The 19,664-nt window shown below is 52.3% G+C and overlaps 7 protein-coding genes across 7 annotated transcripts; 3 read left to right on the top strand and 4 right to left on the bottom strand.

The window, feature by feature from the left end:
- Positions 1–876: 876 nt before the first annotated feature.
- SEPMUDRAFT_125550 (glycoside hydrolase family 17 protein) lies at positions 877–4,344 on the top strand. The gene is made up of 2 exons (XM_016901996.1): positions 877–3,818; positions 4,033–4,344. Exon 1 carries the CDS (start codon positions 1,339–1,341, stop codon positions 2,821–2,823), a length of 1,485 nt encoding a protein of 494 aa, XP_016762018.1. The 5' UTR covers positions 877–1,338; the 3' UTR covers positions 2,824–3,818; positions 4,033–4,344.
- Positions 878–4,371, bottom strand: SEPMUDRAFT_163482 (peptidyl-prolyl cis-trans isomerase; the record flags this gene model as incomplete). Its single annotated transcript, XM_016908058.1, has 2 exons — positions 878–3,818; positions 4,033–4,371. 2 exons carry the CDS (start codon positions 4,369–4,371, stop codon positions 3,627–3,629), a joined length of 531 nt encoding a protein of 176 aa, XP_016762017.1. The 3' UTR covers positions 878–3,626.
- Positions 4,372–4,904: 533 nt separating this feature from the next.
- SEPMUDRAFT_163481 (thioredoxin reductase) lies at positions 4,905–8,260 on the top strand. The gene is made up of 3 exons (XM_016908057.1): positions 4,905–5,911; positions 5,992–8,117; positions 8,168–8,260. The coding sequence occupies exons 1-2, from the start codon at positions 4,987–4,989 to the stop codon at positions 6,132–6,134; spliced, it is 1,068 nt and encodes a 355-aa protein (XP_016762016.1). The 5' UTR covers positions 4,905–4,986; the 3' UTR covers positions 6,135–8,117; positions 8,168–8,260.
- On the bottom strand, positions 4,905–8,276 carry SEPMUDRAFT_133083 (glycosyltransferase family 22 protein; the record flags this gene model as incomplete). The annotated part of the gene is made up of 3 exons (XM_016902541.1): positions 4,905–5,911; positions 5,992–8,117; positions 8,168–8,276. 2 exons carry the CDS (start codon positions 8,274–8,276, stop codon positions 6,460–6,462), a joined length of 1,767 nt encoding a protein of 588 aa, XP_016762015.1. The 3' UTR covers positions 4,905–5,911; positions 5,992–6,459.
- Positions 8,277–8,447: 171 nt separating this feature from the next.
- SEPMUDRAFT_149033 (Yos1-like protein) lies at positions 8,448–9,380 on the top strand. Its single transcript, XM_016905297.1, has 3 exons — positions 8,448–8,547; positions 8,619–8,678; positions 8,756–9,380. The coding sequence occupies exons 1-3, from the start codon at positions 8,508–8,510 to the stop codon at positions 8,941–8,943; spliced, it is 288 nt and encodes a 95-aa protein (XP_016762014.1). The 5' UTR covers positions 8,448–8,507; the 3' UTR covers positions 8,944–9,380.
- Positions 9,381–9,699: 319 nt separating this feature from the next.
- SEPMUDRAFT_149032 (cysteine proteinase) lies at positions 9,700–13,178 on the bottom strand. The gene is made up of 4 exons (XM_016905296.1): positions 12,629–13,178; positions 12,366–12,512; positions 12,263–12,276; positions 9,700–12,186 (listed from the first exon to the last, which is right to left on the bottom strand). The coding sequence occupies exons 1-4, from the start codon at positions 12,662–12,664 to the stop codon at positions 9,954–9,956; spliced, it is 2,430 nt and encodes an 809-aa protein (XP_016762013.1). The 5' UTR covers positions 12,665–13,178; the 3' UTR covers positions 9,700–9,953.
- A 1,817-nt stretch (positions 13,179–14,995) lies between these two features.
- SEPMUDRAFT_149031 (Amino_oxidase-domain-containing protein) lies at positions 14,996–19,233 on the bottom strand. Its single transcript, XM_016905295.1, has 2 exons — positions 16,795–19,233; positions 14,996–16,740 (listed from the first exon to the last, which is right to left on the bottom strand). The coding sequence occupies exons 1-2, from the start codon at positions 19,027–19,029 to the stop codon at positions 15,490–15,492; spliced, it is 3,486 nt and encodes a 1,161-aa protein (XP_016762012.1). The 5' UTR covers positions 19,030–19,233; the 3' UTR covers positions 14,996–15,489.
- Positions 19,234–19,664: the final 431 nt, after the last annotated feature.

The following is a 19,664-nucleotide window of genomic DNA, read 5'->3' as shown; positions in this document are numbered from 1 at the left end:
TACCAAGTACCTTATTATTCGCCCGCCCAATGCTGTCCAGCCAGAGCTGACCGAGGACTCTACCGAGCCAAGCTATACCGGTTACTGATGCAGCCAATACCAGGCAATCCTGCAGTCAAGTTGTCTGTCTGCTCGCCTACTCGAGATTGACCAAAGCAGATATGACAGTATAGTGTGCTTCGTAGCATGGAGTCAAACGTTGGGTATCTATTTTTCGCAGAGCATAATTTTCGATAGGTTTCCTTCGGATTCGTCGACTCCAGGCCTTTGCTACCTCTTACATGTACTGTAGTCCAGGTGAAGGCTTCAGCCTCAAGCGGTTAGGGTCTGGAGAGTATAACGCCACAGTAAATGCCGGGTCGTGCAGCTCGTGCATCGCATTCGATGCCACGAGAACAGAGTCATGTCGTGCGGAGAATAATGAGACAAGCACTGTGAGCATACTGGTCAACGTTCCACAACCACACACGTGCGCAGGACGAGGACATCATACATGTACTGTACTGTAAGTCTGTAAGTGTATCACTCACTGTGTACAGTATGGGAGATCCATTGATTATTACCTATAATTATGATTGTTTGTTTGGGGTCAGTCTCCAGAGCCAGCACATCCTTGCGTACGGCGTACGCCATGTCGAAGTCTCATTGTACCTGTCTGTACAGGCTGTACTCCCGTCGCTCATGGCCGGGTTCCGAAGATTGGAAAAACATTTTCATCTTCTGCCGAGCTTCATTTCCATCATCACACCCCGTCACACACACCCTATCGCTCGCTTCCTGTGTTGTCCATCTCTGTTAGTATTTGCTTCCCCACTCCACATCTCCGCAGTGCAAGTCTCTCGCCCCAACAAAATCGGGACTTCTGACTGCCGCCCCTCTGCGCTACCTACTATGGGCGTGAACGAATACCGAAGCGGAGGCAGAAAAGCCTGAAAGGGTATACAGACAACGATGGTCGCCGGGGTACAGATATTGCACCGACGGCCCGTCCCGACCCCGACGGGACGATCTATCCATGTCCTTTCGGACGAATCTCCAGCAGCCATCTTCTCTGCAATCAAACTATCATCCGCCGGACTGACAATCTGACATGCCAACAACACCCGGCCCCCAGCGCGCTGCTGGCCAGACCGGTAGGGGCGGTATGCCTGGACATGAGTATAGGTAGGTGCAATTTCCTGCGCGCGCGGCGTGGTTGTCCCCCTCGTCGTCGTCGTCGCCGTGCCATACCATTCCCCTCCTCCTCCTCCACCACCACCAGCACCACCACCTACCCGAGTCACTCGTTATACGACAGCCGCTTCACTCCTTCAGCGGCTCTCACCACTTACCATAGCCATGGTCTACTTCGCTGCGGTGGCGCTGTTCGCGTCCGGTCTGATGGCTTCGGTCCAGGCCGCGAACTTGCAGCACCACGAACATGTGCACAAGAACCATCTGCACAGGAAGGCCTTGTCACCTCCCACCTACGGTCCTCCTCCTCCTGAGACCCCGGCCGGGCCTGCGCAGTACCCTCCAGTTCCACCGAAACACGACGAGCCGCATACGCCCATTGCGTCGGCGCCGAAGCCAAATGCGACTGAATGTGGCTGCACCACCTATACCACGTATTGGTATGGTACGCCGACTATGGTTCCGATCTTGACATCATCCTCGAGCTCAACATCCAAAACTTCGAGCTCGACAACCAAAACTTCGAGCTCCACAACCAAAACTACGAGCTCGACATCCAAAACTACGAGCTCGACATCCAAAACTACGAGCTCGACATCCAAAACTTCGAGCTCGGCATCTAAAACTTCAAGCACGACAACATCGACACCCAAGCCGTCTACTCCAGCAGCACCTCCAAAGCCAGCACCTCCCGCTCAGTCTCCACCACCAAAGGACGCAGTCAAGCCGCCACCTCCTCCGCCCGCTCCATCCAAGCCGCCAGCTAAACCTGAAGAGGCGCCAAGCCCGCCCCCCAAGCCAGCACCGCAGCCAGAAACCCCAAAGAGTCCTGTCAGCCCTCCAGGTGCACCGACCGGAGACAAATGGGCCATGACCTACACCCCGTACACAGCCGACGGTGGTTGCAAGTCTGCTGACGAAGTGAGCAATGACATCAACAGCATCAAATCCAAGGGCTTCTCGACGGTGCGCATTTACGCTACGGACTGCCAGGGTGCGGAGAATGTTGGCGCAGCCTGCAAAGCAATTGGTATGAAGATGATCCTCGGCATCTTCATCGATGGCAAAGGTATGGGAGCCGCGCACGATCAACTCAACCACCTGGCCCAATGGGGTCCGAATGGAAACTGGGGCATGGTCGAAATGGTCGTCGCAGGCAATGAAGCAATCTTTGGAGGTTTCACCACGGCTCCCGAAATGGCCAACTTTATCATGGAAGCCAAGAGTGTCTTGCAAGCTGCTGGTTACAATGGTCCTGTCACCACCACGGAGCCTCTTAATGTCATTCAACAATACGCCTCCACTCTCTGCCCAGTCGTCGACGTCATCGGCGCGAACTTGCACCCCTTCTTCAACGGTCAAGTCAGCGCGTCCGGAGCTGGAGATCTCGTTGCTCAACAACTCCAAGACCTTTCTGCGTGCTGCGGTGGTAAACTCGAGGCATACAATCTGGAAACTGGCTGGCCAAGCAACGGACAGGCCAACGGTGCTGCTGTTCCCGGCGCGGCCGAGCAGAAGCAAGCAATTGACTCGATCGTTGCCAAGGTCGGAAGCAAATCAGCCATCTTCTCCTTTGAGGATGACACGTGGAAAGCACCGGGTGCGTACAACATTGAGCAATTCTGGGGTTGCGCAAAGCTCTTCGGATAGAAGAGTGGAATATAATGTATGTGTGTGTGATGATGTTGGATGACGATTGATCTTTTGGCTGCATGCCACAAACGAGGCCCAAGATTTCCGGTTGTTGTGTGTGAGAGAGAGAAAGAAAAAACATGCCTACCTACATATACTTACGCAGCAAGGCGTTCGAATATGTAGAGAGAGGGGAGGGGAAGAGGGTAAATGTTTTTTTGACATATCGAGAATGGCACGTGGCTTTATGGTTACCTTATCAATACTTTTTCTTCAACTTCAACTTTCTGCGCCATTTTCTGATGTGCGTATTAATTTTCCCCCCCTCTGGCGAAGAAACGTAACACCAGTATTTGTGGCTAGGATACGATACGATACGTGCTTACCACTTTACTTGCCTTTTTTTCTCTCTCTCTCTCTCTTTCTCTCGTCTTCAATCTCCCTTGGGCCTTGATGAGTTGCCGATTGCAATTGCTCGACTACCTCCTACCAATCTAGTGTTCATCCACATCTTCACTTCCTTCACTGGCTCGCGCAGTAGCAGATTCCGTTCGATCGCTGTTTCGACTGCGATGTGATAATTGTTGGAATAATGCATGTAGCCAACCCCTTGCTTTCATGGTGATCGGAGTAATATGGCGATGGACTGGTAGGTACTGAATCGTCTCATGATCGCACGTGCATCCACATACTTTTTCTCTTCCGCGTAGAGTTCAAGGGAACTCTCCCAGTAGTAGAGCGAATCGAGCTCGTCCGATATGCTTCGATATGCTTTCTTTCTTATTTTTTTTTTCTTTGTTGTTTTTTTTTCCTTGTCTTTTTTACATTTCACCACATTGGGCAATGACCACGGGCTGGACGGGAGCATCATTCTTCGTACGCACGTTTTCGATTTTTTTGACGACATCGAGACCTTCGACCACTTTGCCAAAGACGACGTGTTTCCCATTGAGATGGGGAGTGGCAACCGTCGTGATGAAGAATTGGCTGCCGTTGGTGTTTGGTCCGGAATTCTGTGACCAGAGCAGTTAGCAAAAGTATTTCATCTGACCTTTGGTGATGTAAGAAAAAAGAAAAAGAAAAAGAAAAAGAAAAAGAAAAAGAAAAAGAAAAAGAAAAAGAAAAAGAAAAAGAAAAAGAACAAAAGAACAAAAGAATAAAAGAACAAAAGAACAAAAGAAAATATCAAGAAACAGCAAAGATGAGAGAGAGAGAGAAGATACGCACCGCCATACTCAACATTCCCGGCCCATCATGTTTCCTGATAAAATTCTCATCGGCAAACGATTCCGTCCCGTAAATACTGGCGCTCCCGGTTCCATTTCCATTCTTAAAGTCTCCTCCTTGCAACATGAAATCTTTAATCACACGATGGAATTTCGAGCCTTTGTATCCCACGGGCTTGCCGAGATGGTCTTTGGTTTCGCCGGTGCAGAAGACGCGGAAGTTCTCTGCGGTGCGGGGGACGATGTCGTGGAATAGTTCCATTTTGATGCGGCCGAGAGGTTCGCCGCCGAGGGTGATGTCGAAGAAGGTGATGGGATTGGGAGGGGTGGGAGTTGTCATTTTTGGAGATTTCGGTCTGTTCTTGTCTTGGAAGAGGTTGTTTTCAGGGGAAAGTGTTCACTGTCGGTGTGTGAGGTAACTGAGGTTTGTTGGAGAGTGAGGTGTATAGAAGATGACTAAGCTAGACCCAGCGTGCAGGCCGGGTGGAGGATTCAGCCTGATATTGATGACTGATATTGATGACATTTGATGAGAACCTTCCTTTGAAGATGAGAACGACGAGAACCATCTCCCAACTGCCCCCTCCGAAATCGCCTCTCGGAAAGTGGGGCGCTTTGTCGTGTAGACACAATTTCTCGGAGGCTTGATAATACAACCGACAATGTCCCATCTAATGGTATTACTATCTCTCGCTCGACCACGCCCACGCCCACGCCCTTGTCACTTCACATCCCCGCGCATCACTCGTCATCTTCCACTCCTCCAATCGACCTCACTGCCGCCAAACTGTTTTCTTCCGCCTTTCGCAGAGCAGGCTTCCGCCCCCTCCGATCCAGCGTCGCCCTTCCCACCATAGTCGCCGGAGCCCTCTACAAGCCCCACCCCACCACCACCACCACCGCCGCCTCCGCTTCTCCCGTTTCGACCTCGCCCATCCTGAGCCAAACCGCCAGAATGACACACTCCAAGGTTGTCATCATCGGCTCGGGCCCCGCAGGCCACACCGCCGCCATCTATGCTGCTCGTGCAGATCTCAAACCCGTCCTGTACGAGGGTTTCCTCGCGCTCGGCATCGCTGCCGGTGGACAGCTGACCACTACCGATGAAGTGGAGAACTTTCCCGGCTTCAAGATGATCAAGGGCACTACGCTCATGGACAACATGCGCGCGCAGAGCGAGGCGTGTGGAACCGAGATTGTCAGCCAGACTGTAGGCAAGGTAGACTTTAGCTCGAGGCCGTTCAAGTTTTGGCTACATCCCATGGGCGACGAGGAGTCACTCGAGCCCGAGACCCACACTGCCGACAGCATCATCATCGCGACGGGAGCCAAGGCGAGGAGATTGGATCTGCCCGGCGAGGAGAAGTTCTGGGGAAATGGTGTTTCTGCATGTGCAGTCTGCGACGGCTCTCTTCCCATCTTCCGCGAGAAGCCGTTGGTCGTGATTGGAGGTGGTGACAGCGCCGTGGAAGAGGCTCTCTACCTCACCAAGAAGGCCAGCAAAGTCACGGTGTTGGTCCGCAGAGACGAGCTGCGAGCAAGCAAGGCCAACGCGAGGAGACTCAAGGAGCACCCCAAGGTGGACATTAAATGGAACTCGCAAGGCGTGGAGATCAAGGGAGAAGACGGTCCACGAGGATTGATGCAGAGCATGGTCATCAAGAACAACAAGACTGGCGAGCAGGAGGAGATTCCCGCGAACGGACTCTTTTATGCTGTCGGACACGACCCAGCCACACATCTCTTCAAGGGACAGTTGAACATGGACGAGGATGGATATCTTCTGACTACGCCTGGCACGACTGAGACGAACGTACCTGGTGTGTTTGCTGCAGGCGATGTTCAGGATAAGAAATACCGACAAGCTGTCACATCAGCAGGTGAGTTACAGCCACCACCACCACCACCACCACCACTCGCGTTTCGTGCAAGTACACTGACATGAAAATCAATAATCTAGGCTCTGGCTGTATGGCTGCTCTAGAAGCCGAGAAATTCCTCGCCGAGCACGAACTTGCTCAAGATGGTCCCGAGGGCGACAATGGTGCAAAGCCACCCACAAATGGCGAGGCGCCAGAGTATCGCTCCAACCCATTGCTGTAAGTGCTACAATATGCTTGTCGGAGGAAGTAAGTGCAAATTCCTGGATGATGCGTCGCCTGTTGTAGTAGTACCGAAAGGCCAAATTCATAGAGATAGATATCTGTCATGGACATTACATGCTAGCTAGATATGCTAGCTAGATATACCCGCATATGGTACTGAATGACACAATATATCGTCGAGGCTATATATACTGTACATCTTTACATTTTTGGGCCGACCATGAATTCGACAGCAGCCGCATTTTACCTCTTACTGAGTATGCCGTGTTTCTCAACTACTTCATGCTCAAAGAATCAAACATCGCAGAGTAAATTACATCCACCTATCCTGGCGGCATAGGAAACCCTTCTCTCACACGAGGCGGTGGTTCCCTCCAAAGAATATATAACGAAGGTTCCATCTTCACCGCAGGCCAATACCCTCCCGTGACAAACCGTCTCGCAATTTCCACGACTCGCAAATACTTCTCTTGCAGACGGAATCCGAATTGGCCCCAAGCAGGCGTCATGGGTAACAGCACCACACGATCTTTGACCTCGTCTTCTCCCGGTCGAAGGATCGTGATGCCCGCAAACTTACTCACGGTCGCCATTCGTTGCCAACTTCCAATGACCCGAGCAGGATTCTCGACAATGGCGTATTCGAATTGTTGCCAAAACATGGGGTCGAGTAGACTTTCCTGATGCTCGGTTTTGTCATAGATCCAATGCGCGCGGATTTGCTGGTAGCGGGTGACGCCGGTTTGGCAGGCCAAGTTGTCGAGATAGACGTGGACGGGCACGCGGTACTCGGGTTCGATTTGGTGGAGGAGCCATAAGGCTTGGCCGCCGGGGTAATTGAGGCTGGAGATGTAGACGAGTGTGGAGCTGATGGCGAATGAGACTAAAGTGGTGGTGAGGAGGAGGAGGCTCAGAAGCTTGTACATGGTCGACTTTGCTTTGCGGGTCCAAATCCATCCTGCACCCCCTGCGGCTACGGCCGTGAAGGCGGGGATGGTGTAGATGATGAAGCGCCATTCCTTGTGTGGGAGGAGGCTGTATATGGCGATGAAGGCGATTTGTGGGATCAGGATGTCTTTGCTGATGTGACTCTGCAACGAGAATGGGATGAGGACCAGGTAGCTCATGGGATTGAGTAACAGCCGCGGTATGGCATTGAGGAAGTAGAAGTGCATCGGACTCGTCCCCCACTCGGATGATTTGCCCAGAACCGTGTTATAGTAGAAACCAACCCACTCTGGCCAGAGCGGCCATTGTTGCCAGAAGAAGGAGTCGACAGAAACGGTAGTCAACAGACCGAGTATAAGACCTGCGACGCCGGCAGGGACGATCTCCTTGGCGAATGATATCCTCTGTTGATAGAGGAGATATATCGTTTCCGTAGCCAGCAAAATAGCAATTTCAGACCGAAATATCACTCCCGCCACAGTGAGCAAGTAGAGCGCAAGTCGTCTCCGTTTCGAGCTGCGATTAGTCTTCCACGCCACAGCTTTGACCAGAATCAAGCTCCTCAATGCCAGGTTGGTCAAGATGAAAGCGAACATATTCGGCAAAGCTCGTGAAGCGTAGAATACGACATGAAATTGGCTAGACTGCAGTAAGATGAACCATCGACCAGCCGTCTTGCCATATGCCGTGTCCACTGCATTCTTTACAGACCACAGCGCAGCAGCATTACCCAGTCCCAGAATCGCTCGGACGAGGAGCTGGATACTCTCTTGAGATCCAAAAAAGGCCCGGAATGGGCTGGCAATGCCTGCGAGAATGGCAGCGCCTACAAAAGTTCTTGGAACGGAGCCCGGAAAGGAGACATGATCGTATGTGGCGGCTAGACTCTCGGTGCTGTTGACGAAAGGTATTCCATGTGCCAGGATATCGTGCGTGGCTTGGATATTGAAGGATTCTTCAACTTTCGTGTAAGGGGCTGCGAACAATTGCAGCAGGATGAGGGATGGGAGTAGCAGGTCTAGGATGGCGTCTCCTGAATGGTGTGAGCTATACGCTGGGAAACGAGATGTGGGAAAGACGGACCTAGCATGTTGAATGCCCTGGACTCATTCGAGAGCCTATGCGTAGGACTCTGTCGATTCGAGTAGCCAATTTGAAGAGCACGCCAGCTGTAATGGCTAGATAGTGACATGGATGGTGGATGTCGAAAGTTTGGAGGACGAGGAGGTAGAAACTAACAGTCTTCTTGGCAAGTGAGGATGTGGAGGATGCTTTGGAACAGCTCACACTAAACTCGACCTAGCAAGAAACAACAACACCACCACCACCAACACCAAACCAACACCTCTGATCAAACCGCCCACTGGTTTCCAAACCGAGCAGCACATTATACCACTAATCACACACACTACCCACCACCATCATGGCAACCCTCCTCTTCAGCTTCGGCGGTCTCTTCCAAGGTGAGATCCTCCCCCAACCTCATCTCACCCACCCCTCAAAAAGAACAGACAACTAACCTCCCTCTCCACAGTCTCCGTCCTCCTCATAAACTCCCTCGCAGTCCTCTCCGAAGACCGCTTCCTCGCACGAAGTAAGCTCTTCTCCCTATCCCTCTCCTTCTCTCCATCCCCAACCCCAAACTAACAATCCCACCCCCACCCCCAAAAGTCGGCTGGGGTTCCTCCCAACAACAACAACAATTCGAACCGAGCTTCGGCGGAGGAGGAGGCATGCAAGACCCGACATCGCTCTCGGCAAAAATGAGCAATTTGATCAATTCCGTGCGAACCCTGATGAGGATTCCTCTGATCTTTTTGAACGTTCTGATTATTATCTGGGCGGTGGCTTTTGGATGAGGTTTGAGAAATGGGGCGCTGGGGGGAAGTTCATCAGTTACAAAAGAGAGGGAGAGAGGAGGCCAGAGAGAGAGAGGAGAAGAGGGAGAGAGAGAGAGAGAGAGATTGAGGAGTGGAGAGAAAGAGAAAAAGGATATAATTATGGCATGACATGGCATGGGATGGATTGAGCGGTGCACGTGAAGATGAGGATGAAAGATGAAAGATACCCAAGACACGCGCCGCGGAGGAGGATATGCCATGCCCTGCCCTGCAATGCCACGATAAGCAATACCAAAGACAAAGAGGTCAAGTTCAACAAGGATACCCTCATGCAAAAAAGCATATGAGCTTTCACTATGGAAGATAAGAGATGGAGATGACGCGCAATCAGCAACAAGTACAGGATATCACAGCCGAGAGGGAGAAGGGGGGAGAGAGGAAACGGAGAGAGAGAGAGGGGGGAAAGAAACAGATAGTATTTCCAATCCAAATCCAAATCATATTCAAAATCAAAATCAAAAAACCGAATCCACCAGGCCCGAAAAAAGTGCACTCAGATGTAGGTATCCAGAATGAAACACCTATTCTTCATTCGCTCTCGTGAGGGTAGTAGAGAAAAGTAAAGTAAGATAAGTAGTACCTTAGTTTGATAATATATATACCAGGCATGTACCTAGCTAGCATCTACTGTATACAATATATACATTGCATAGGAGGTAAGGTACCTTGATGTACCTAGAACCAAAAAAAAAAGAAGAAAGAAAAGAGAAGGGGGGGAAGGAGCCATCCATCGGCCATTGTACAAGAAGAAACAGAACAGAACAGAAACACACAGCGGGCAGCAGCAGGAGGAGGAGGAGCCAGGGGTGTATGCTGTGTGTGTGTGAAAATACATTGTATGAATCTTTGAAAAAAGGCCAACAAGACCTAGTCTCTCGAGATGCTTTTTGCTCCCCCAACAAAAAGGTCATTTCATCTGATATCCATTCAGCCATCCATTCACGATGCAACGATTCAACGATTCACTACTACAAGAACATGCTCGATTTCTTCCTTCCAAGACTAAATCGATTCTTCTTTCCCTTTTCCTCATGGCTGTGATGTGCGCCAGGTGTGGAAGGAGGTTGCACGGCAGGAGGTGATCGACTCAACATATAATTATCCGCCGTCGTGACCACTGGATGTGATTTGTGGTCTCCATTCGAAGTAGAATGAGGAGGAACCTCGTCCTGCTGGTGCTGGTGCTGGTCTTGCGGTTGCTGCTCCTCATGTGTGACGGGGCCATTCGATACAGCATCCTTTTCCGGTTGCTGAGGCATAGGAGGCCGAGAAAATCTGTCTCCTCCATTCGTGCTCTTATCCTTCTTGAAGACGCTGGGCTTCTTTCGCAGACTAATACTGCCTCTGCTGAACCTGGAGAAGCCAGACTTTCGCTTTTCACTAATCTCTTCAGCAGTAGCAGTCGCCGAGGTACCGTTGTGTGCTGCGTGGCTTTCTCCGTTGCCGTTCTCGTGTACGCGCGCTTCGGCTTCTGCGGCTGCTGTGGCCTTGGAGTCTTCGAGAGCCCGCTTCAAGTTCTCTTCGGTTTGCTTGTAAGCTTCCATGCGCTTGCGCGAGGCTTCACGATACTCGGCTTCCTTCTCCTTGAGGGCCATTTTCTCCGCAGCCTTACGTTCCTTCTCTTCTGCTTTGAGCTCTTTCTTGCTCTTGGTCGGGAGAACGGGCATCGGAGGGGGCCGATTGTTCAGCATCGCATGCTCGAAATTGGGAGTGGTATTCGCGTGCTGAAGCGGTTTCATCTGTGCATAAGAAGGCTCTTCCTCGATGGGTGTCTGGATATTCGTGTATGCATGCACCAGGCCGTTTCCGTTCATGGTCTTCGTCGGCGAGGACAGTAGCCCATCGCTGGATTCTGCCGTCTCCGATGCCCTCGAAGCTGCGGATGCAGCCGCTGGTTGGCCTTCCTTCTCTTGCTCCTTGAGCATCTTCTCCATGGTCGTTTCCTGGTAGAACAGCACATACGCGCATGCCAGTTGCTTCGCGTCTTGCGCACCCGGTACGGGCTCGCCGCCGAAGAATTGCTGCACGTAGTCTTTGCTGACAGGCTCGACCAGTTCATCATCGAAAAGTAACCACCCTCGATCCTCCGTCTTCACGATACTGACATAGTGACCGTGATACGGTCCGCCACCAATGTGCACCACGACCGAGTACAACTCGTATAACCGATCGGAGTCTTCGGCATCGTCTGTCGTGTTGAACAGCCGTAAGTAAAAAGGGTATACGACTCGGTGGAAGAGCTTCTGCAGCCGTTGGAGGTCCTCTGTGTACTTGAAGCGTTTAAGATGCAGAGCCAGAATCCGTGGTAAACGCTTGATCTTCATCCTTTTTTCCGCTTCCTGCAGACCACCACAATTGTCGCAATGAAACTTGTTCCTCTCACACAGCATCTCCTCCTCCGAAAACTTTCGCAAACACGATGTGACGGAACTGTGCGCATCCAGGTCCACGGAAAGGTCCAAGAAAGCCTCGTCTCGTTGCGAGGTATTTTCGCAGGTCAGACATCTGGTTTCCGATGTCAGTAGACCCTCGAATAGATCGTGCACCCAATGTGTGTCCAGGGCAGGCGCAGTTGCAGTCGTGCTCTGTGTCGTCGTCAAAGCCAGATCCTTCGCCTCGGGTGTATTCCCATTCAAGTGCGGCGCAGCAGCTATTTGCGGGTGCTGCTTCGCGAATAGCTCCACATTGTCCACGACTTGATTGAGTAGCAAGTTGAGGAACTCATGAGCATCCTGGTGCATAGCCGATCTGAACATCTCATTCTCACGTCGCAGAATCTCCAGAAACCTGTGCGGGCTGACCACGCCTGTGCGCGAAGGGTTCTTGATGATGGCCTCGAAAATATCTCGCAGCGATGTGAAGAGCGATTCGTCCATGCCATAGTCGTTTGCCCGTTCGGCCTGCATATCCAGCACTGGGCCATCTGCCAAAGCCTTCTTCTTCCTGTTGTCCGGTGAATTCTTATCTTCATCTGGCTTCAGACCTCCCGGTCCAGGTGATGCGGGCACGTTGGACTTTCGCGCAGGCGACGTGGGGTTGGGGTAGGGCGTTGTCCCCGTTGCCGTCGCTCGAGGCGACGGTGGGGCGCCATTCGTTTCGTGGGATCGGATCTGGTCGAGGAAGGTCGGCGAGGGGAAGTTGATGACATGTTCCCGGAAGGGCTTGGAGTAATATAGGCACTGCACGATCGAGTTGCAATAGCTACGTTTTCGTCAGTTACTTACACTCCTGCTGATGATGTATATACATATCCGCATCCATGCGGGTGGAAGCATACCATGTCGAGCCGTACTATCTCATGTCAGTGATGGTAATTTGAAACCCTGTCTCTCTCTGTCTCTCCCTCTCTCTCTCTCTCTACCTCCCCCCGAAGAACTTACATTTTCGAAACCAAAGTACTTGTCGCTTCCATCAGGGCGTATGGGTTGAGCAGCGACGTCGGCAAGATGTCTCTCCAAGGGCGTAGGCACAGGCGCATTGGGGTCTTTCCTTGCAGGTAACGAGCTCGCGACTTTACTGGCGTCAGTCTGCGAGAGCGCACTGTCAGTCTCACAGCATGTTCATCCACACCCAATCACATTTCCCGAGGGCTTCGATGTGGCTTCCCTGCAGACAACACCACAGGCTGGGAAGGCGAACATACCGTGCTGCCACTTTTGAACTTGCCAAAGAACGACATGATCTATCGGTGCGAGCCCCAGCGCCCGGAAGGGGAAGGGGGAGAGTTTCTAAGGCCCTCGCGCGCTGCGCCGATGCGCCAGGACGATGGGCAGAGCTCGAGCAGTAGCAGTAGAGCAGTAGCAATAGCGCAGGCGCAGTAGCAGTAGCAGTGGTAGGATCAGTATCAGCAGCTGCAGCTGCAGCAGCGGCGGCCGAACTGCGCGCGCTCCGCTTCGTCTATCAGGTCCGCTACCTCGAATCCTTCCAAGCTCATGTGTGTCCGCCTCTTTGCAGTCATCGGGCGTTATGTAGTTGGTCCGGGCCGGTGGTGTTGCGGCTGGCTGGCTGACTGTCAACTTTGTCGCGCGAGAGATGTCTCAATGGCCCTGTGACGTAGTGTGTGTATGGTCGAGTCCGGGGCGTGCTGACTTCGGTGGTGCGGGTGACATGTAGAGAGTAGCAGCGTGAGAGCGAGGGAGCATTTCTTTTTGGGTGGCTGGCCAGTGAGAGCGGTCTGCAGACTGCGAGTGAATTGGGGCAGCGCCGTTTGTGGTGTGAAGAGTCTAAGTCAGGTCAGGTAGGAGGTAGGCGGTAGGCGGTAGTACGGAGGCAGTAGAGGGAGCTCCCAGTAGAGAGTCGCGATGGTCGAGGGGAGGGCCCGCACGCTCGGCGGCAAGTCAAGGGTTTGGGTGGGAGGAGGCCGGTAAGGTAATTGATGGTGCGGCACTGCGGCGTGGCTGATTGAGCGACACTTTTTACACGCGGAACTTTGGTCGAGAGGAGCAGAACATCCGAGGTGGCGACTATGTACCTAACCTGTACAGGTCTGGGTAAGGTAGGAGGTAGGCAGACACGTAATAAGATACCTGACATAGACGAGGGAGACGCGTTTGTCGAAATCACCATAATCACGCAACGCTCACTAGGGCATTCATTATTACTGCATCTCCCAGGCTGGCAGGCTCCCTTTCCAGATATATATCTCTCTCCTGATAACGAGGAGTGAATCGGAAGGGTGGTGATGAAGATGATGATGAGGATGATGATGAATTGATGATAATGATAAAGATACAGAAGATAATGTATCTCTCCCCAACGCTTCTTCTATTCCCAGTCCTCGGCCCCATACAAGTTCAAACTAATAAAGCTCAGCTGAGAGAGAATGAGAGATGACCCTCGTCCATCCCAGCCGCCGGCCCCTTGGTATCGTAAACTACATGCAGGCAAGGTATCTCCGCAAACGTGAATCGCACGTGGCGCCTCATTTCTCGTGCTAAAAGGAAAAAAACCAAAACTCAATCGTTTTTCTTTTATACCTCTACCTCCTCTAGCCTCTCCGTAACCTCTCCGTACCTCCGTAGTGGATTCTGTGTGAATTCTTTTTACTCGTAGTATCAAATAAACCTACTGGCTACCTAGACAGACGTCATGCCCGGTCAGGTAAGGTAGGTATTAGTATCAACTGACGAGAAGAAAGATCTATCTACCTTACCGTACCGTACCTAACCTACCCTATTACATGGATCGGCATGCATAGACGAGAGAGAGAGAGGGAGAGGGAGAGAATGTGAATGAATGGCTTTGTTCAGACTCTGGCGCGTTCTCCCACGTGTAAAAGGAGGGACAAAAAAAAAGATGATATCACCAGGTACATGTACATAGATACAATTACCTCACCAGGAGAAAAAGACGGCTGTAGCCTACATGTATGGGTGGGACAATCTTGATCATTATGTACATACACATCCCACAGCCGTTCGATAGTCCATCCGCACCCCCCTGTCCAGCGTATAGGAGGACGTGTTTTTTGATCCTCACTGGGGTCAAAATCGCGAAACACCTTTATTTCGCCGCTTGCAAGGTGCGATAACTCCACTTCTTTGATCCTCGCCAGGTATTCTGCACCTAAAAGGCGGGAACTTATACATCTTGGGTAATTTTCAAGGTGCGGATAGACTATCGAACGGAGGTGGAAGTGGTGTGTACCTCCAAATCCCAAGCTAACTCAGGCACCTACACACCGATTGGAAGGTAAGGTACCTAGGTAGGAGGAGAGAAGAAGAGAGATCCTATCCAACCCGACCCGACCGACCCAACCGACCCGACCGACTGTAACGCTGCCATGCCATGCCCTCCCACACACACACTGACACCCACACACTGACACCTACACCTACACCCACACACCCACACCCACACACCCACACACTGACACCCACCCACACGCACACATCTACAGTGCATCAATACAAGTAACAAGTACCTTTTAAACCCTGCATTGAAACGTACTACCTAAACGTAGGTACCCAAACGTAACTCTACGGAGCAGCTCAGCAGCAGCACATGGAACACAACAACAACAACAACAACAACAACAACAACAACAACACATCCATGCAAAACAATAGCAGCCAGCCCTGGACTTCTCTTCTGCCGGACCAGTAAGGAGGTACCTTACCAACCTACTAAACATGTACGGAGCACTCGTGACGAGATGCCATGAGTTGATACAAGGTAGCCCATGTTTGCAAGCTGTACCTGATGTGGTAATTGTACTGGTACCTTTACTGTACAAGTGTCTGTCTACCTAGTACTCTGCTGTACCTACTGTACCTTACCTCCTACTCTGTAGTCTGTACACTGCTTGTACTGCCATGGGGAAAAAAAAAACAAAATCTTCATCATACCTACTATCATACCTAGGTACTAGAATATGCCCGATATACACATCTCATCACATGTGAATGATGGATGCATGCTATAACCCTCCTCACATATACATTTCTGTTGTCTAACTTCTGCTTGTCTTCCACGAGCACCACCAGAAAGTGTTTTTGGCGCCCTCTATCGGTGGTCAAGCACCACATTATTGCTGGTATTCGTCTTGCGCTTACTCACGCCCACCATGCTCTGCGCATACTCCGGTGGAGGCGGATGTTGAAGTGCGTACTCTCTGCGGATGCGAGCCGACTCGCGATCCCATTCCGCCGACTTCTCTTCATACTCTCGTCGCATCGAGTCGGCCACTTCCTGTGCCGCCTGGCTCTGGACGAGGTATGGCTCTCGTTCCTCTTCCGAGCACGTCTTCCACAGTCGTCCCACCTCACCACGGATCTTGTCCCGACCACTGATGCCCACCGTCGCCTTGGCCACTTCCCACTTGTCCTTGGTGAAGAGAATAAACGGGTTCACGCCCGGTCTCGACGGCTTCGCGGGCCGCTCGCCCAATTGCCCGAGAATGGTGGCCATGACGGCAGCTTCGTAGTCGAGATCCGACCCATTGAAACTCGGCGACACCCAGAACGACGCATCGTGCGCACACACGCTCCTCGCCGGAGGTCCAGATGACTTCTTCCTGTGCAGTGATGGCCGATCCACACTCTGCACACTCGCCTCGCTTGCGCCCTCTTCCTGCTTGATGACCGGCTGGAGGGGCCCCGCATCTTCCACGCCTGCGACGATGCTGTATTGCTGCGTCTTCTCTGGTCGAGGAGCCGATGGCGGTACAGCAGGCGCCCATTTCGGTTGCGTTTCCTCCTTCTGTGAGACAGGCCCGATGAGCGGGTGTGGCACGGTGATCAAGCCCGCCATGTCATCAATCACTTCCGAAGCCACTCGTAGTCCTGATAGGAATGCTCCATGCACGGTAGCCGGGTGTGTGCCACACGTGGCTTCACCTGCAAAGTGTAGGTTGCCCACAGACCGAGACATCAAATCGTAATCGCCAGGTCTAGTTTCGGAAGCGACGAACGAATATGTGCCCCTGGTGAATGGATCTCTCCGCCATCTTGTCACAATGACTTCCAGCGGCGCTGGAACATGTGCCTTGGTGAAGACGCCTCGTAATCTGTTCGTCACCTCTTCCATCAGTGTGCTTGTCGGCGTCCATTCAGCGTCGTGCGCCGCGTTGCCCGCCATCAAAGCGATCAGCATCGGTCGCCCGCTGGTCTTGGTGGCATTCCAAATCAGATAGAAACGTCCTCTTTTGCTCGCGTAGTCCGATGGATCGAGACTGTCGGGGCGTTCGGCTTCGTTCAGCAGACCAAACATGTCGCGATCGTTGTCCCAGAAAGGTTTATCGTACAGTAATATCACCTGCAACCTGCGTTAGTGTGTTGAGAAGATATACTGGAAATGAGCGATACATACCTTGTTCAGCAACCCGAAGCCCATACGGTCGATGGCACCCTGCTTCCAGCCAGGCAGCGGAGGGTCAAAGTCGACAGCATTGGACTTCAGAACGCCGAGAGGAGCAGTAACGATGACTTCGTCAGCTTCATACACCTCGCCGTTGGTACAAACGACCTTGGTCGTCAACGGGTCTTGTGTTCCGGACCCATCATCGTAGTGAATGCTGTCCACAATGCGGTTGAAGCGCACATCGAGTTTTGTGGGAAGATTCATGAGACCGCGTGGTACTTGAGTGTAGCCTCCCACAATCTCCGAGTGCGCGCCTTCGAATTCGTTTCCCGTATCTTGGTCATGCCCACTCAAACTCAGCATCGAGACAGGCGCAGCATTAGCATACTCGAGGTTGGCATGGTGCCAATTCAGCAGCCTCATATCCTGAGGTGTGATGTCGATGAGATCTTGGTATTGGTTGATGGCTTCGTCCATCACTGTCCCGAGTGCCGGGTAATCACTGGAGTCGGCAATGTGGTGCAGAGACACGCTCTGATTCCGAGCCACACCCTCCTTGACTTGCCAACCCATCTCTCTGGCTGCTCGAGACGCGCTGTGTGTGGCGCTTCCACCTTCTTCTACGACCTGACTACGGCCAGTGATCTTTTCTGTGCCCGGAGGAGCGTTTCGCCGACGTCCTCGTCTGGTCGCGGGCTTGTGCGACTTGATGTGTCCTGCTCCAAGAGGCTCCAGCTCCACTTCCATCGCGCTGAATCCATTTGTGGCAGGATCTCGATGTCGATTAATGAGATCTTCGTCACCCTTCAGTGTTTCCTGCTTTTGTGGTTGAATCCGATAGTCGCCTGCCCGTTCCGAAATGTCGGTATACAGCTCCGTGTTCAGTATGTCTCTGCGTTCGTCCACGGGCTTTCCGTCGCAATCGTATATGGTGAGTGCATCCCGCATGAGGTGGTATCGGATCCCCAGCTGCCCACGTATAATTGTGTTGAGAGGGTTGCCATGCTCGAAGCCTGTAACAATCATGGCTCCCATTTCGGCAGTGTTGCGCAAACCATTTGGCAGGCTGCCCGTGACTTGGCTTCTCAGCGGCTTCGAATAGACACGACCGCCAATGCGCTTTCGTCCTTCCAACACGATCACGCGTGGTGGTCGCTCACCCATGGCTATCCATTTGGCCGCTTCTTGTACGAACAGGCTTTCAAGCTGACGAGCTGTAGTAAGTCCTGCTACACCAGCACCAACCACCACCACCGTTCTCTGTCTTGTTTCTTTCGGGTACCTCTTTGGTAGTGACTTATCCTTGATGGTCTCCACACAGCCAAAATTGATGTAACCATTTCGTGTCAACCACCTGTAAGCAACTTCTGCAAGTCCGAAAAAGCGACTCTCTTTTGCACAGCCAGCGGCTTCCTCGCGTGTGACGCTACATAGAGGGTTCTGCTGCCACAGCCTAAGGATCGCATTTCGAATGTTCAGGTACACGGTGACCTCCTGCGACATCAGCAGGTCCAGGAGAAGTTTATTCTCGCCGGGATCGAGCGCATATGGGTCCAGTCTCGATTCGTACGCAGCTTCGACACATTCGCTGGCAAATACATCTGCGGGAATCCGAGATGGGATGGAAGAGCGAGCACGAGCCTCGAGCGCGGGCGGAACATATTTTCGATATTTGGGCACCTTGGGCGAGGCATCTGTTGCTGGCGGAGGTGGCAACGTATCTGTGTTTGTGATCAATGGCCTCACCTTCGGAGGTCGACCTCTTTTCTTTTTAGGTGGTGGTTCGGGCTGAGAGGCGATTGACTTTTCGGCATCGAGATTGACTGTTGCAGATGTTTGAACAGTGACACTGGGCTGCGATGGTATTCCTTCTTTCAAACTGCCATCAGCCAAACGCTTTCTTTTTGTTGAGCTGAGAGTTGGAATGTCAGAGTGAGGATCTTCGGCTCCCACGGACGAGCATAACGAAGATATCCCCGTGCTCGTCGATGGCTCTGACGACCCCGATCGACGCCATTTGCCATTGGCATCAAGCTGCCATTTGCCATCTTGTAACGAACCAGCAGAGTCCTGGTCAAAGAGCTCTGTGCCGGTTGAGGATAAGCTCGAGTCATCTTCCTCCGTCACCGACGCTTGCGAGATTCTGATATCCTTGCCAATTGGCTTCGCCAGCAGCGCGGGCTGGGCAGCCATATAGCCCATGTCGTGCACAGCACCTGCCATTTCGCAGAATGTGTGGCTCATGCAAGAGAAGTGCTGTTGCGCGTGGTAGACTTCGTTGCCACCATGACAGCCGTACGTGGTGGTCTAGCGATCGGCTCCGGGGAGGCTGAGAAACGAAAATGAACTCTGCCGAGGATCGCCTAGAACCAGACCCCGTCGAATACCTCACTCGCAATGTCGGGGGAGTGGTCGGATGTGTTGTTGTAAAAGGAGGGTATTGTAGCGAGACAGGGTGCAATGAGTGCTGTATGCGCGAATAGATGTGTAAGGTGAGGTGAAGTGAAGTGAAGTGAGGTGGGAGGTGGTTCTTGATTACTCGAAGAAGAGGGCGCGCGCAGGAGGTGGAGAGAGCAGCGTGCGACGGACGCTAGTGTCTTGTTTGACTTCACCTTCAACTTCACCTCTTGACGTCTACCATGCCACGCTGATACGAACACATCCAGCATACAGTACTCGTGTGCTCTCTACATGACGGTAGCATTCACGACTCCGTGAAGAGCACGGGAATATGCACTTCACTACGACTACCATCATCTTGAGCTTGCGTCTCCCCGGGGCCACGTCGAATGCGAAGCAAGTGCCACGGAAAAACTCTGCACGCCCGAGCACAGGACATCAGCGCCGTCGCCGCACCCTCGAAGACACCACGAAAACAT

The sequence above is a fragment of the Sphaerulina musiva genome, assembly GCF_000320565.1.
Source record: "Sphaerulina musiva SO2202 unplaced genomic scaffold SEPMUscaffold_4, whole genome shotgun sequence".
In the NCBI taxonomy this organism is placed as follows: domain Eukaryota; kingdom Fungi; phylum Ascomycota; class Dothideomycetes; order Mycosphaerellales; family Mycosphaerellaceae; genus Sphaerulina; species Sphaerulina musiva.
This window is presented reverse-complemented; position numbering and strand designations above follow the sequence as displayed.